This window comes from Vanessa atalanta, chromosome 8, assembly GCF_905147765.1.
Source record: "Vanessa atalanta chromosome 8, ilVanAtal1.2, whole genome shotgun sequence".
NCBI lineage: Eukaryota > Metazoa > Arthropoda > Insecta > Lepidoptera > Nymphalidae > Vanessa > Vanessa atalanta.
In genome coordinates this window covers 9649339-9667518 of record NC_061878.1, presented here as the reverse complement: position 1 = coordinate 9667518, position 18180 = coordinate 9649339, and the positions used below count along the sequence as shown (strand labels likewise).

Here is an 18180-nt window from a genome sequence, read left to right as displayed (position 1 = left end):
CACACCGGTCTTGGAAAGTGAATATATTTATGTTGGTATATAATTAATGTTTTATATATGTGCTTTATGTAATAAGTAGGCGGACCAGCAAATTCACTGGTCGCCACCGACTGTAGTCGTTGATGCTTTTAGAAATTACATCGCCAACGCGCCACCAATCTTGGAAACTAAAAAATGTTTAAATCCAATACCTGCCTGTAGTTACACTGGCTCACTCACCCTTCAAACCAAAGCACAATACCAAGTATTTCTGCTTGACGCCAGAATACCTGATGAGTGGGTGGTACATATCCAGACCATTTAAAAGCGTTTCAAATGAATAAATAAAAAAGTGCGGAAACAGAAATATCTTATTCACCAGCTACACGGCTTACAACTGATTCTAAGAAATATAAATTAAAATATATAATTAATTAATTTACGGGATACTAAACATTTTGTGAATAATTCAATAAAACGAAAATTACGCCGAATGAAGTAAATATTTCGTTTGAAATATACCACTGTACAATTTGTATTGCTAAAACTCACAATAAATGACGTTTCGAAGCGCTTTAAAATATTGCCTATTCAAATAGAGCAGATATAAATTTATGTTCTGGTGAATATAAAAATACACGCTTAATAAATGAATTCGTTAACATGTTGAATGAATGAATGAAATATTTGTTTACCAAAATGAATGATAATAATTACGAAATTTTGGCATTCATATATTTTTGATTAGGTATATGTTAAATCTACTATCTTTACTACTATCTTTATACCAAAGTAGCTTTGTATGTCTTGTGTCGAATTAAAGCACTACGACTGTATTAGCTTAACGACCTCCGTGGTCGAGTAGTGTGTACACCGGTTTTCACGGGTACCCCTCTCCGAGGTCCCGGATTCGATTCCTGGCTGAGTCGATGTAGACAAAGTTCATTAGTATTCTATGTTGTCTTGGATCTGAGTGTTTGTAGTACCGTCGTTATTTCTGATTTTTCATAACACAAGTCCTTTAGCTACTTACATTGGGATCAGAGTAATGTATTTGATGTTGTCCAATATTTATTTATTTTTATAATTATAGTAAATGTTATGATAGTATTGCAACTTTAACTTAGACGTAACTTTAAGGTTACCTTTAGAGGCCAATAGCCCATTCGCAGAAACATAAAGAAAGACAGTGTAGTGTGATAACTCAAAGATTCCATTTAAATCGCCTGCAAAGAGGTTCTATGTAAAATATTCCTAGGTGGGATAAATTAATTGTATATTTATAACAAATTATTCAACAATAAGATCAAATCAATATGTTGAAGTGAAAATAAAAGAAGTCGCTTTACTTTAAGTGCGAAATATCAATATTGCAGGTGCTACATCCGACGCCATATTTCAGTTCCCTTGGTCAAGCGTGTCCCGCAATTTGATGATGTTTATTGGTACAGACAGCGACAAAAGTATACCCATATATTTATTATTATTTTTATATCACACACTTGCGTTCTATAGATAGATTTAAAATATTAAAAGATTTAAAATATTCTTTGGCGCGCCTTGGGGTTTGACCTGGGGTTATGCCGTGACGGCAAACGGCATAATGCTCTCCTATACCGTCATTCATTTTTCATTCCCCCCTCATTATTTTGTTTTGGTGGTGCAGTTAAAATATATACCATATTATGTTGGTGTATTTGTATAGTCCGTCTCATTTCTCGGGTCAGTTATTATTAGGATATTTTTTTGTCATTTTATTGTAAAAATTTACAATTGAATTACCACCAAATATAATAGGATACTTTTATTAATAATGTTTTAAATTCTTAATTCCTTGAAGCACGACTAATTATATAGTACGGCTGCTGGTTCAATCGTTTAATTAGTGTCAACAATTCCTCAGCAATAGAAAATATTATGAGGAAATTCTCATGTTTCTAAAGAAATATGGAGCCCTCATGTATCCAACCAAGCAGGTTGAGCTCCGAATCCCTTTAATGAGAAAGGGCTCTTTGCTACTTAATTTAATTTCAATTTTATTTCCTTTGTTGTGCTTACATAAATGAAAAATCCTTTCATGAAAAGAGGCAAACGTGCAAACTCCACTAACTGAATGCTTGCTTGAATCAAAGCATATATGGAATAAGAACAAAAATTTCGACTTTTAATTAGAACATACGAAAGAAAAAACTTAATGAACCCGTGACCAGAATAAGACCTTCGTATTTTTCATGCAGTTTCTATACTTAATTTGAGTTTATAATTCAGTTCGTGCTCACCAGTATATGTAGATTTTAGAAAAAAATTGGTAGTACATGTGGTTATACCAAGCTACATTCGGTCTTTCCTCCTACACATCGGTGGGGCATTTACTACAGGCTGTACTGTGACTTTATTTTTTGAATAAAATCTTTGTTACTCAAATAGCATGGGTGGTTAATAATTTATTCAATCTTCCTAAGTTTTCCTTAGTAGTAACTGATTTTAACAGCATCAGATTTAACAGATAGCAGTCAATCGACCGTCTTAAGGTCAAATTGAGGATTGCGATCAATACCACTTTACAACTATAATAGGTGGGATTTTAAAAACCAAAAATTAACTAAATTGTCTTTCCTTTGATTTATCTTGAGTCCATATTTCGTTTTTTTTTAATCATTGGAAGCTTTCAACAGAAATAAAGACATATTTTTTTATTTATTTCTTATTATGGAGTTAAAACAAAAAAAAATCTTTACAGTTTTAATTATTTTGCGCTTTGAATTACACTGGCTAACTTTCCATTCAAATCGAGTAGCATAGCAATATATTATAAAGTAAATCACGACCTGGCTGAATTAAAAAAAAAAACACGACTGACAATCTCTAACACTAGCCATAGACGCAGCACACGCGAGATTAAATTTCAAAAATATGCGCAATATGTGTGCTTTATATTCGCTTTCCGAGGCACGGTAGTATGTAAGTAATACTGTAAAATTTTCTAACCGAGAACTGCTGAGAATTCCCCAACTGAAAACTTAATACGATTTAATAGGCCCCACTTAAAACCGAACCGGTATCTCGATGACTATATAATACAAACAAACCACTTTACACATGATACAGTTGAGCCATTTAATAATTATTATTTAGTAATAATAATCTATATATAAACTTTATACATATATAATTAACATGAGCAACTTTTTCGCCCACCGTACTATCCCTGTGGCTTCTGAAATTTACCTGCCCTTAAAGCCTCGGCACACAACCTTGTCGTTTAGCATTTATTGGGCAGCATTGAAAAGTTAGGATTTGGGTACTCTTAGCGATATTTTGGTCGGAAGGGCCGATTGCTTTTAATGTCGGGCCTTTCAATAATAAAAATAGTTTATAATATAAAGATGTAGTATAACAATATTTTTAGATAAATTAAATATAAGATACTACGATATAATTAGAATTTTGAGCTTTTATCATCTCAAGAAATTTCCCTAGTCATCCCAAATGTTTTTCATTGACGCAAATATATATGTTTGTGTTTATTTGACTGAGTACCTGTATAGTTTAGATTAGATCTGGTAAAGGCGCTGTGGTCGGAAAATACATAATATTCTTATTTAATTAATGGCATTAATAGCGATGCGTCATCACATATAGAGTAATATGATGATGACTGCCTCGTTGGTGTAGTAGTTAAATATTTTGCTACAAATGCCAAGGTCCTACACATACAAATAAAAAGTTATTAAGTTTTTCAATTTAAAAAACTTAGTAACAGCTTGGAGTATGGAAGGTGGAAGTGTTATAGTTATACACTTGCTTCGGGAAGCACGTAAAGCCGTTTGTCCTGCGCCTGAACTCTCCGGTCGAGTAGAAATTGCCTTCTCATCGGATGATGAGAGTTAGAGAATAGAGAGTGCACTTACCTTTGCGCAGAGACTTGTGAACTATAATATATCTTGTCTATTTGACTGGTCTCCCTTGAGATTGGACGCCGTAGTCGAAGTCACATACGACACTTCATCACATGAAGAGATAACAACCTCAACAACGATTTGAAAAACACGTCTTCAAATTCGTGCTTGATCTTTCTTAGGAAATATTTTCCGCTGATCTGACGTAATAGAAAAAAAAAACAAAATCATGTTTTTATTCTGTTCTTAATATTCCTGAAAACATAGCAGCAACGGTGTCTGATTGTAGTTTTTTTGGTGGAAATGCTAAATATCGATTAAAATTCGGCACTAGATAATGATGAGTCTAAGTTGGTACTCTCGGGTGTGCTCAGTTGCAAATTACACGATGAAGTCTTGATTGAATTTAATCTCGATTATGTAAAAAGAGCCTAACAAAAAAAAATCTGTTTCGAATTTTATCAACTTGACATTATTCGCGCCATCAATACAAAAACTGTTTTCGCTTAAAGCTTTTTTTTAATTATTCTTGTTTTCTTTTGTGTATCCTTTCACTGGTTAGCTATAAAAATAAGCAATAAATGATATGCATGAGAGCTGAGTTGGCCTAGAGGACATACATTGGAATCTTAACCGAAGAATGCGGGCTTAAGCCCCCTAACACTGAGTTTTCAAGAGTTTAATTCATTTCGAGCTCTGCGGTTCAAGAAAACCGGCAAGTCGGTTTTATTAGGTGTAGTGTTATCAAATAAGTTTCAAAACTTATAATAAAAATAGGAGACCTAACATTAGATCATTTAAGGCCTATTAATATAGAGTTATGTATAGTACACATTATATCATTGTATTTGGTAGTAAGGCTTTGTGCTAGGTCGTCTGGATAAGTACCACCCACTCATCAGATATTCTATCACCAAACAGCAGTACCCAGTATTGTTGTGTTCCAGTTTGAAGGGTGAACGAGACAGTGTAACTACAGGCAAAAGTGACATAAGATCTTTGTTCCCAAAGTAGATGCAAATTGGCGATGTAAGGAATGGTTAATATTTCTTATAACGCCATTGTCTATGGCCGGTTGTGAACATTTACGATGGTAAATATTCACATTCAACGAGGTGGCCCATTTTCTCGCCTACCTACACCATAAAAAAAGTCTACTTTATGTAAATAACATTAGAGGTTCACGGATAACGAAATGGAAATTTGTAACTTTTCGGTCTTTCTTCTAATTTATGTATCATTCGTTAATTTAAAAAAAGTCTTAATTATACGAAACCATCTGTGGTCACGGTTTTGCCCGTGTCGATATAGTTTACGAAAAATGTTACACACTTACACATAAACAATATATACAGGTATGCGGTTCAATCTCTGGTTGAATTTCTTTTTATAATTTTTAATAATATGTATTATTTTGAACAAAGCAGCTTTATAATTGTGAAAAAATTAAAATCAATTCACTAGTTTCAGAGTATAACGATTACAAAACTTACTCATTTATAATATCAAGTATAGTTAATATAGATAATCATTTTTGAACTTAAAATGTATGTCTGCTAAAGTTTATAATGCTTTGACATATTTTGCTTAAGCGGTTAGTCGACTCTATATCAATTTATAAATATAAACTAACGTTTTGCTCGACTGTGAAATCGAGGGATTTACATACGTCGCATTGTATCGTCTGTTATTTAATAAAAGCAATGTATAGTTGGAAGTTCTATTTATAAGAACAGATTCCATTTGCAAATTCATTGTAAACTATGCTCAAAATTTACCGAGTCAAAAGATTATTTGAGTTTATTTGGTGTGTAAACTAACTATAAACAGAAATTGCACTATTATATTATATTTTATTTATTATTGAGTAAAACATGAACATGAATTGATTGATCTGACGATCATTCATTTGAAGATACTATATGTGTGTATAAAAAATCGAGATGGCCCAGTGGTTAGAACGCGTGCATCTTAAACGATAATTTCGAGTTCAAACCCAGGCAGGCACCACTGATTTTTCATGTGCTTAATTTGAGTTTATAATTCATCTCGTGCTCGGCGGTGAAGGAAAACATCGTGAGGAAACCTGCATGTGTCTAATTTCAACGAAATTCTAACACATGTGTATTCCACCAAACCGCATTGGAGCAGTGTGGTGGAATATGGTCCAAACCTTCTCCTCAAAGGCAGAGGAGGACTTAGCCCAGAAGAGGGAAATTTACAGGCTGTTAATGTAAAAAAAAAGTGTGAATGTATACATATGTTTTTTTCCATAGTTTTATATATAAGTATGTATATTTTTATATATTGTCAATTATTAACTACCGCCTTCATAGTTTTCTGTTTGATCTAAAGGTTGACTGGCTGAGAATGCCTTCAGGTAAGTTAAGTCCGCCTTTTGTTCCGTTTACTTTGTGATGGTAAATAAAGTCTTTAAATAAAAAATAAATACGGAATGTTTAATTCTGTCATTGGTTTAATATGATATGTTTATATGCATTTTGTAGCTTTTAAATTTCAGACCTTATTTTATTGATATGTATGTTGCTCGATAGCTTTGATTATAATGATTTTGATGATTCTATTTTTATTCGACAACAGCAGACCCAACCACGTCGCGTTTTAAGTTGAATTCTATTGTTTGATAATGTTTAGCTTCCTTCAAAATATTTAACGGTTTTTGCGTGATGCGCATATAGAAACAACAACGATCTTTTTATAGATATTTCAAATAAAAACATAACGACAAAAAATATTATACATTAAAAATGCTTTCAATTAAACTGATAAAATATGCTTATTAATATTTATAATAACCAAAGTCTTGATTTTAAAAATAAATATTAAAATATTTTTAGTTCAGTTTAGTTTTCAGTTGGTCAATATAAGTGCAAACTAGCAAAATTTTCATTATTCATTAACTATTCAGTGGAAATTAATGGTATAAAGAGTTTTTATGCTTGTTTTTTGACGTTAGGTAGTCATGTTTTTAACACCTCTTTTTATGAGGGAACTGATTTTCTACAAACGCATTTCGTGATTATCTTTTCTCCCCTACAATACTGAGAAGCTAATATCTGCAGCAGGGAACGCTGGACACTATGGGAACAACCAGGTTTCCCGTAGAATGGTATCGATCACACAACACCGGCAACGAGATACCGAAATTCCGCTATAGGTCCCCTGAGATCAGACAGCAGCAGTCTGTTTATGAATATTTTATTACAAGCTGTAATGGAGAAAATAAAAACATATTTTTGTTGAAGAGTTTCAGATATTGCGTCGACAATTTTTTGCACCCATAGACGAAGTAAATGAGACGCATTTTTTTTTTAAATATAATCAATCGTCATTCGTTGCGTGTCCCGTCTGGCTACGAAGTGACGTGACACACTGCTGACCACTACCAGCTGTATTGCCAATCTGAAAAGTTGGTAAATTATGGCACAGCAGTTTTGGCATAAAGTGGCCCACACTATTTCAACGTACGTGGTTTTTATTCATACGCATATAAAACAAACTTGCATTCTAACACGGATTTGGTTTGGCTTTTGGTCATTGGCCAACATTGGCAATATAATTTTCCTAATAACATACCAAAAACAATATAAATTTTGCCAACAATATTGTCATCTATAAATCTAAGCATTTATAATACATGATATAACATTGCTTAACACATGAAAACACCTAATTATAAATTATATACTTAATATGAATACTATATGAAGAGATTACGTGTATTCTACATGAGATGAAAGAAAATAGAACGAAATTTCGTAAAGTATTAAACCGTCTCCGTGGAGTTCATCAAACGCTTTCAGTGGAAAGCATCCAAGTAGACAGAACGATGGTTCTATTTAAGCATCTTGCTACCGTTTCGCTCAAAGTAACTGTTTCTTCATTTGCCACTGCATTTAAAACACTCCAACGCCTTCATTCCTCCGCTCCATAATCCATTACCGAAAGTGCTTAGAAGAACTCTTTGATGAATACTTATTTTGTCTTAGAATATGTAATTTTGAGGTAATAAACTAAATCAAGCTACAAATGAATATTTTACAGAAGTAATATAGAGGTAACAATTTTTATATTATTTGTTTTTTCTGCATTGGTTAGAAGAAAATAATACAATAAGTGTTCTAAACATACCTAAGATATGTTAGTAGAACTAAGAAATAATCAAACTCAAACTCAAACTCAAATTCTTTTATTGAATATAGAAGCATTACACTTAATTATTGATGGTCAAATTAAACACTATCACCGGTTCGGAAAAAGGAACACCCTGACCTGAGAAGAACCGGCGAAAGAAACTCAGCGGGTCCTTTTTTTTTTGTCAAATTAATTATATACATAATTGTATGAATAGAAATAGCCAGGAGGCGATCGTTTCATTCCCAAGGTGTATCAAACATAAACTCACTAATTGTATAGTAACCTATAGCACACAAGCGTTCCTTAACAATTTTTTTTAATTTGGCAAAAGAAGCATTTTGAACGCTTTCTGGGATCCTGTTGTAGAAGCGTATACATTGCCCCACAAAAGAGTTACTGATTCTATGCAGTCGAGTAACAGGAGTAACAAGATTGTGTTTGTTCCTTGTACCAATGTTCTGAGAATGACATTTTCTCATAAAAACATTAATATTTTTCCGTACATACAAAACATTACAGAATATATATTGAGAAGCAAGAGTTAATATCTTAATTTCTTTAAATTTGTACCTTAATGATTCCTTGGCTCCTAGGTTATAAATTGCGCGAATAGCCCTCTTCTGCAGCACAAACATATTGTGGATAGCGGCTGCGTTGCCCTAAAGCATAATACCGTAGGACATTATACTGTGAAAGTAACTGAAATAAACTAGGCGAGCCGTATCAACATCGGTAAATAATCTAATTTTTTTGACCGCAAAATGCCGCAGAACTCAGTCTACCCGCCAATTCGTTTATATAGAAGTCAACCCTCTGAATTCTATTGTTAAGATAAGAAGTCAGAAGGTCGCACATTCTCTAATTCCATAGTGACAAATAGTTTCCTGACCATAGTTTCATGTTGAACTCAATCAAAGGCTTTGGATAAATCGCAGAAAATCCCTAAGGCATCCTGCGACCTTTCCCAGGCTTCATAGATATTACTTATAAGTTCAATACCTGCGTCGTTCCAAATCTTGGCGACTCTCACCAAAAACGACCTATCAAACCGTTTAGTTCGACTTTTGGGTATGTCAACAACGTACGAACTTTTGCTTGCGCCTAGTAGTGCGAAAGAGGAATGGAGATAGCTCAATCAGTTTGAAAAGACATATTTAGACACTATCCGAAGTGTATCCTTTAAAAAACCGATAAGCTGGCATCTCGACGACGATGCTCAAGGGTGTGTAGTCTACTTTTGAGAGTTTTTCGTTGTTGATTAACCTACGGGCTCTTCGGTCAATTAAGTCCAAAGCTTCCAGATGGTATTTGGCTGCACCGTCAAGGAGATGACTGCAGTACTCCATGCATAACATGTATTTATGAAACCAGATATGATATACTAAATTTAGTTATTAAAATATGATTATGTATACAAGTTGTCTGAAGTTTCAATTAACAATATAAACAACTTAATGAATTTATAACAAAATATAAGTATAAATATGGTTATATTTTGTATGAATGATAAAATTTGCAAGCACTTATAAAAATAATAATGATTAGGAGAGTACGAATGTAAATATTTCTTGGTGATAGGTAAGGCTTTGTGCAAGCCCGTCTGGGTCGGTTTCACCTACACATCAGATATTCTACTGCCAAACCACAGTACCTACTCTGTATTGTTGTGTTCCAGATTGAAGGGTGAGTTAGCTAGTGAAACTACAGGCACACAGAACGTAACATCTTAATTCCCAAGGTTTGTGGCGCATTGGCGATGAAAGGAATGGTTAATATTTCTTACAACGCCATTGTCTGTGGCCGGTGGTTAACAGCTACCATCTGTTAGCCCATATGCTCGTCTGCCAACCTATACCATTAAATATATATATATACAAAATAAAAAAATTCAAACACTTGGCGCGGACTACGAAAAGCTTTTAGTACATATAAAAGCTTTAATAAAAAACTGTTTGAACAATTTTAGTAGATTTTCGGTTATTTTTATAATTTAACTTGCATTTCGATCGATATTTCATTATAAATTATTTAAATCCGATCATCGAACTTTATAAGCTGTAAATTTGTACAGATTTCTATACAAACTTATGCTACTACTTATGCATTCATACACAAAGGAATGAAAGTACTATAAAATTATTTGATACATATTATACAAATCCTCTAACAAAGTCGTTTCTTGCTACTTTTGAGGCAGCATTAAGCCTCGTTATCTGAAACAGTATATTAGAGGAGCTTTGATACTTTCGCGGGCTATTTAATGAGGGGACCAGAGATAACTACAGAGGCCGAAAGTGTTCTCTGTTTGTAGGAACAACAAAAAAAGCAAAAATATATTTTTTTTAATTTTCATACTGGTGTCCATAAATCACTGGACGGGAGCCATCTTGATATATTGCCGCTAAGCCGAGCCTAAATTGAAACTAAGCGCTTTGGTTCAACCGCTGACGCAAAACGAAAATTGTCTCTTTTACACTTCTTGAATTATTCATTTAAATTAATGTAACTGATTTCTGAACTTTTTATTTTACGTCATTTATGAAATACAAGCTGGTCTCCCGCGAAACTCCGCGTGGATTCAAAAGTATTTTTTTAGAAATTTCGAAAGCTATGACAGGTTTTGATGTAATTTCATTTCATTGTAAGCTGCAAGTCACTCATCCAAATTTGGCGCCAAAATGATGAAACCTTTTTTGAATGAATTTTTTTTTGTCAATTATACTAATGTATATTACATTCGTTCAATTAGAATTGGAGTTTTTGATGACAATTTACTTAAATTTTGTATATGTTTTTCATTTTTTTTCTTATACAGCCATAGTATCGCTCTCTAACCGGCCAGTAACTTCATTCCGCTCTCTAAAGTTAAATCGCAATCAAGAATCCTCTTTATTTTTAAGCACCTAGGGCTGGACCTCTTCAAAATGAGATCATAACCGTTTTTTTATGTGCAGCTATAGTCCCATAATCACTGCGACAAAAATCAGCTTACGCTATTAATATATAAGATAATCTTAGAGTTGAAATTAATGCGACGACCAAATCTTTTCGAATATAATAATAAAATAATAACGTAACGTTGTCTTTCTTTTTCTCTTTAATAAACAATCACAGCAAAAGGTTAAAAGTCACCGTTTCACGCAAAGAAAAATAGTAATTATCGTTTAAAGATTGATCCTTCTTCAGAACAAAAGAGATTTACCAAATATGCCATAATTTTGTTGTAACATTCGTAAACTCGTTACGATTGGCGTTATGACATAATACAAATTATCAATCTTTGTTTGTTACAAATAAACTTCGAGTAAGGTTCTTCACGGATTATATAGTATTACTTGTAATTTATTGGTCAATAATAATTCAATCAGGCATTTGCAAAATGCGAGTACATTTGCAAGGATTCTTAGTGGTCCTTATATGTACTTAAAGTATTTCAAGTCACGTTCATGTTGCCTTAATAGGAGTAAATATGTTCAAAATAACTTTAAATTAAAAAATAGCTAGAAAATGTTAAATGTAGAATAATACAATTCATTAAACAGTTTTAATGTTTAGTAACGATACCACATCTGTTGAAAAGGATAAAAACTTTATCCGTCCGAGAAAAAACCACCCTCGGCTGCAATGATAAAGTAAATGTGTATAATATAAAGAGTTAAACAAAAGAAGTCTCGGTCAAATAAGAAGTTAAATCATACACCGAATCCTCGCTACACCAGTATGCGTTAAAGTGTACATTGGTGCCAATGACTTTCTATCTAAAACTAAAGATTTGCACTGTACAAGAATGTTTTATGTAAGAGAAGGCGTATGATTCTAATATTGTTTTAACGTGCATATACTTAGTTTGCTTTGACAAACTAATCGACTAAGTATGGTCGATTAGCTAATACTAGTATTCGTCTAGTAGTCAAAATTCAAGCGTAATCATCATTGACCTTGAAAACATATAAGTCAAAGTCAAAGTCAAAAATCTTTATTCAATATAGAAGTGTATACACTTGCTTATTGATTGTCAAAAATCTACCACCGGTTCGGAATTTAGCACCTCAGACCTGAGAAGAACCGGCGAAAGAAACTCAGCGAGATATATTTTTTTATTTATTTTTTACCATTTTCCGTGTACAATGAAAATTATATTTTAGTTATTTGAAACAGCCTGGAGGCGATCATTTCATTCCCAAGGTGTGCAGTCAACTAAAAAGTCATTAGTGTTGTAATATCCTTTAGCACACAAACGCTCTTTAACGATTCTTTTAAATTTTATAATTGAATAATTTTGAACGTTTTCTGGGATCCTGTTGTAAAAACGTATACATTGCCCCAAAAAAGAGTTACTAACCCTGTGTAATCGGGTACTTGGAGTAACAAGTTTATTCTTGTTCCTAGTGTTAACAGAATGTACGTCACAATTTCTGGGAAAATCATTTATGTTTTTGCGTACATACATAACATTATCAAAAACAAATTGAGAAGCGACAGTCATTATTTTAATTTCTTTAAATTTACCTCTTAACGAATCTTTTGGGCCCAGGTTATAAATTGCACGAATAGCCCTCTTCTGCAGTACAAGTAAGAATGCATGTTACAAGCATTTATTGATCATTTGACAAAGTTGTTTTTTTTTTTAATGTACCTTAAAGTAGATAAATAATGTTTAAAATTGCTTCATTTTATTATACATATTTAAAAGTGCAATCAAATTTTCAACACTGATCGGAGCATGGACGTTATAGTCACTATCACCATTATCTAGCGGGATTTTAATGACCCTCGTTTTTTGTGGATAATGGAATGCACCGCGCCAGCTCCGCGATTACAGCGAGATGAACTTTAAACGTTTTCAATCGATTCGAATTTAAAAAAAATGAATGCTGTATTTTCTGAAATGCTAAAAGACGTGTTCTAGTTTTTGCTGTTTTCGATAGCTGTTTACCGTTTTACTTGGTAGTAGAACTTTGGGTAGGTAACACCCTACTTTATACTACCATTAATCAAGAATTGTATTATTAAAAAATCCTTAAAAATGAAAACAGTTAGCCAGGGTAATTACAGTCACAAGGGTTTCTTACATCGCCAATATCTACCACCACAGGTGGTGACCACTTTCTATCAGCAGTTCGTTTACCTACCTAATACATAAATATTGGAGTTACTATCGTTTTGGTAAAAATCCTAAGATACATTTTCACTGCAATATAAAACTGCAATAAATTTATATTTATTTAAATTAAATCAACATCTTTTGTTAAGACTAAGGGCAATAATGAAACGGCACAAACCAAAAACGTGATGGTACTGCGATCTGTGGGATCAAGGACGTATTGACCAATGAATGACAGAACCAGCATCGAAATAAGCCAACAGCGAGAAATAAGTCAATATTATTGCAACTATGTAGGTCATCACTCAATGCTTATAAGTTGTTAAGAAAAAATAATTACAACGACACTGGGATGGTAAAACAGATGTTTGAAGATATATTTTCATTACGTAATAATTATTGAATAACAAAAATTTCATTTATACAAATAAAAATAAAAGCAACTACTGTACAAATGATGACTGCGTGCAATGGTGACAAGAATACCATCATCATGGGAGAACCCATTCATGGGAAAATATTTACATCGGTTGTTCGCTTCAACTTTTTCCCTCCTGCACTGGGGCTCGTTTCCTGGGAACGAGTGTCAATCCATCAAGTCTATCGGCATTATCACGAATAATTCCAAGTAGCTCAATAAGAACAGGAACGTCGATGGTAGTAACAGACCTTTTTATTTCGTCACTAAGAGAACCGTGGTGGAAAAGTCTACCCAAATTCCTTGGACAAGAAAGAGCGAGGAAGACGAAAGAGTTCACCTCCTTTCAACACTATTTGTACTCAAAATAAAGTGGTATTTTAAATCAGATCATATTTAAATGCGTAAAATTCATTGACTAAAAGTGTCTTCCGATTTATGGAGTGTAGCGCATGGAACCAGTGACCTGACTCTTTAGTTGACAAAGTTAGAAGCCTAGTACGATATCGGCGTGGCACTATGTTGTGTAACATGAACCACTGGCGAATCCCAATGTTTTTGTTTGGTAATTTCCTTAGAGACATCGTCGTTGTCTTACCACATTACGTTCCAATTCTCTAATACCTCTGTAACATTTTTCTTTTAGACTCATTTTGATTATACAATTTGTGAGCAAAGGCTTGAAATATTAGTCACTAAAATTAAATATAACGTGAAAATAATTTAAAAGTAGTAACATATATTATCTATCGAATGGTGTTTTTTTAAATATAGTGAACTGAAGTAAATGTTTATATTTAACTTGGTGGTATGGTTTTGTGGAAGTCTCTCTAGGTGGGTACCACACACTCATCGTATATATTCTATGGTCACGCAGCAAGACTCAGTATTGTTGTTTTCCGGTTTGAAGGCACAAGGGACATAACATCTTAGCTCCCAATGTTGGTGGCGCATTGGTGCTGAAAGGAATGGTTAATATTTCTTATAGCGCTCATGTCTATGTGCGGGGTTGATCAACTATCATCAGGTGGCCTATTTACCTATCCACCTACCTATAGTATAATAAAATATGAAAGATTCCTGCTAATATACAGGATAAGAAAAGTAGTTGGTTTATTTTAAAGCGATTTTATCTTAGACTTTATAAGATGAGGAGTGGGACCGTGAGCTAAATTGAAACCGGAAATGAGAGAGCATATAAATACTTTTTTTATATACATCCAAAAGTTTATTTATCTTTAATTGAAGTACAACAAAGTAAAAAAAAATATATATATATTTTAATCGCTCTGTTCCGAAAAACCGAGTTTTTCATTTATACACGGTCACTATTTTAATAACTTCCGATTTCATGGTCGATAACAGACACCCAGCGGAGCGCTATGGATAAACAAAGCAACAACGTTTCCAGTATACCTACCAGTGTGTAAATAAAAACCTCAATATTATGTCAGATCGAAAACATAACAAACTTCTATCCAGCCGTAGGTTAAAAAAATATCCGAATTATTTCAACGTAGTTGCAGTCAGGAGGATAAATCCGGCTCTACGGATGAACTCTACCATACAGATTAATCACTAAGCCTACGAGAAGAAAAAAGTAATAATAAGTAAAAATCATACAATGTTAGTTAATTTAGCTATAAAGGAAGGTCTTTAGAACAAAAAAGGTAGTATAGGAGGATGTATATTGGGTTTGCCTTTTTTTGTTGTGTATCTTAAACTAACGTAACATAATATCTCCCCCATGTAAGCGACTCTCTTATATTGAATAAATTATTGTCCAAGGGTAGCATTATGTAAATATCACCAGTTTATATAGAAAAACGGTCATTTGTCTATTTTTTTTTGTTTGTTATTTAAGCCGATTTCAAATTCGTTTTAATGCTTGATTTAGGTTAGGTCGTAATATTTTTTTCAATAATGGAGATTATTTTATACATTAACTTTAAAAATTGAATAGATTTACATTTAGTGAGGTTTTTTATTTATGAATTGGAATTTGTAAACAACGGTGTCAATACAATAAAAAATATTCTCGGGCTCATCACCCACCCTTCTGCACACGGCGATACTCAAAATAGTGGGTCTCCTGGCAGTTTTAACTCGTTCCATAATATCATTATGATAGCTGATTACTAAAACACAAATGAATACAATAACCGTACACTAACACGGATAAAATAATCAAAAACCATTATTTATGGTATTTTAATACTGAATTTCCAGGTGTTTATTATTCATCTCGGCAGTGAAGAAATACATGACGAAACCTGCATGTGCAAAACTCTAATTGAGAATTCTGCCACATGTGCCCACTTTTGAAGCAGCGAGGTGGAATAAGCTCCAACCTTTTCCTCAAAGGGGAGAGGAGGACTTTTACAGGCTGTTACTATTAATGCTTTTTTATGGGAGTAGCAGCCAAAAAAATATTTCACACTTACAACTTTCATAAAAATTATACGTAATCTACAAACTCTATTATTAAAAAAAATTTGCACGAACCGTTAAAAACAGGAATATCTCGATTTGTTTGCTCCCAAATGTATTTCTTGTGGCGCCAAAGTCTAGGAGACGGTGGTCTATTTGATGACCCATTTGCCAGCCCGCGTGTAAATTTTATGTCATAATTTATTTTTCACATTTTATATTTACAATAGATTGTAATTTTAAGGAATATATACGTCGACAAAGATATATTCTAAGATAACTGTTACAGAATATACAATTTTGGCAGTATCTACAAGCGAACTAAAAGTATTTTTTTTTTTTTAATTTTTTGTTGCTTACTGTAACACCACCTTTTTTTCTCACTTAGCGGTCCCCCAACGTGGCGACGTCACTTGGAAAATAAAAATATTTGAACTTACATAATATATGTGAAGATAATAATTAGAACAGGTTTAAAATATTATTTGTTAGTTTATTTGAGGGTTAAAAGCAATAACGTTTGTGAAATTTACAACTGAACGGTTTGTTCACATAAAACATAATATAAATATGCATATATAGATTTTACAATTAAAAGTAATATATTGCCACTAACGAAATTACTGTTTATTAAAGAATGGATCGCGCGTACTGACGTTTTAGTAAAACTGTGAAAACTTTTCATAAGAACATGTACAAAATGTATATACAGGCCCGGCCTTTATCGGTGTCACTTTCAAACATTCACCTCGTGTGAACGGCTTTCCAGAGTTAGTATGGAAGACTAGCCGTTTAGTTTGGAATTTCTTTTGAAGAGATAAAAATGAAAACACAGGCGAATTCAACGCAAATTCTGCTTTTGGATTTTTATAATGTATTAAAAGCTATCGTTGAAGGCAATAAAGTTTTATATTTCGACACTCATTTATCAAAACAACTACTAATGTCTAGTGGGTCTACTGGCTCGCTTATATCAGATCAGGTGCTGAGATCAGACCCCAAATCGAAACAGTAAAAATAATATCGACGTTTACTTTATAGAATACCTCAGTACCAGTCGAAGTTTAAAAGTTGGTTATGTTATACCTCGGAAAGCAAGTAAAGCCGTTGGTTGTGCTGCAGTCTTGTCGTGTCATGAGAGTGTGAGAAAGGTGATTGCATTTGTATTTGCGCACTCTAATCTGATATATCATGTATAATAACCTAAATCAGTTGGACGGATGTCCACATAATAATGAGCTTTATCACATGCATTGATTGGCAAGGCAACTATCTATTATCGTCCAAAAAACATAATATAAAAAAGTACACACAAACCGGCTTATCAATTCTTGACGACCTCCATGATCGAGTGTGTACACCGGTCTTCATGGGTACGCCACTTCGAGGTCCCGGGTTCGATTACGGGCCGAGTCGATACAGAAAAAGTTCTATGCTTGGGTCTGGGTGTTGATGGTACCGTCGTTACTTCTGATTTTCCAGAACACAAATGCTTTAGCTAATTATTACTTTAGGACCAGAGTAATGTATGTGATGTTGTCCAATATTTATTTATATTTATTCTTAGATTAACATGAAGTTAAATCAAATAAGCTGCAGATTTTTTTCAGACATATACATTTAATACGGAACGAAATAAATATTAATCATATTTATAATGTCACATTACTAGGAATTCAACAATATATATCATTACCCTATGGGTGGTTTCCAAGATGTAGAATAAAGATGGGCCTACATAATACGTTTATCTTTCTTCTTTTCCCTGCTCTTGTCCCAAACTATTGAGCGTCAGCCCAGCATGTCTTTTACTATCATTATTTCTATTATTCGTCATGATCGTTTACACTCTCTCATATCTCGCTGGAGTGTGTGAAGAGGTCTTCACACACTCCAGCCATGTCTTCTTTGGTCTCTTCCCCTCCATTTCTCTACGCTCATATACAAACTCTTTTAGTCTCTTTTAGTCACGTGAATATTACGTTTATATAAAATAACTCTCCTGGTTTTCGCGAGGCACGCGAGGAAAGCTACAAATCACCATTATTTCCACAAATCATAGTTATATTTCAGCAAATGTACTAGAACATTATTGAATTATACATTTAAACATTCCATGAAAAATGTATGTATCGTGTGTCTCCCGTCCATTAGTGGAAATCGTACAAATTGATTTCGATAGTTTTTGAGTT

General features: G+C 33.3%; 1 protein-coding gene across 1 annotated transcript in view; it reads right to left on the bottom strand.

The window, feature by feature from the left end:
• The window catches only part of LOC125065926 (ecdysone oxidase-like), a 102222-nt gene extending 84307 nt beyond the window's left edge, over positions 1-17915 (bottom strand). The window contains exon 1 of the mRNA XM_047673785.1: positions 17836-17915. Within this exon, the coding sequence (XP_047529741.1) occupies positions 17836-17915 (80 nt within the window). The remainder of the gene's footprint in view (positions 1-17835) is intronic.
• Between the last annotated feature and the right edge of the window lie 265 nt (positions 17916-18180).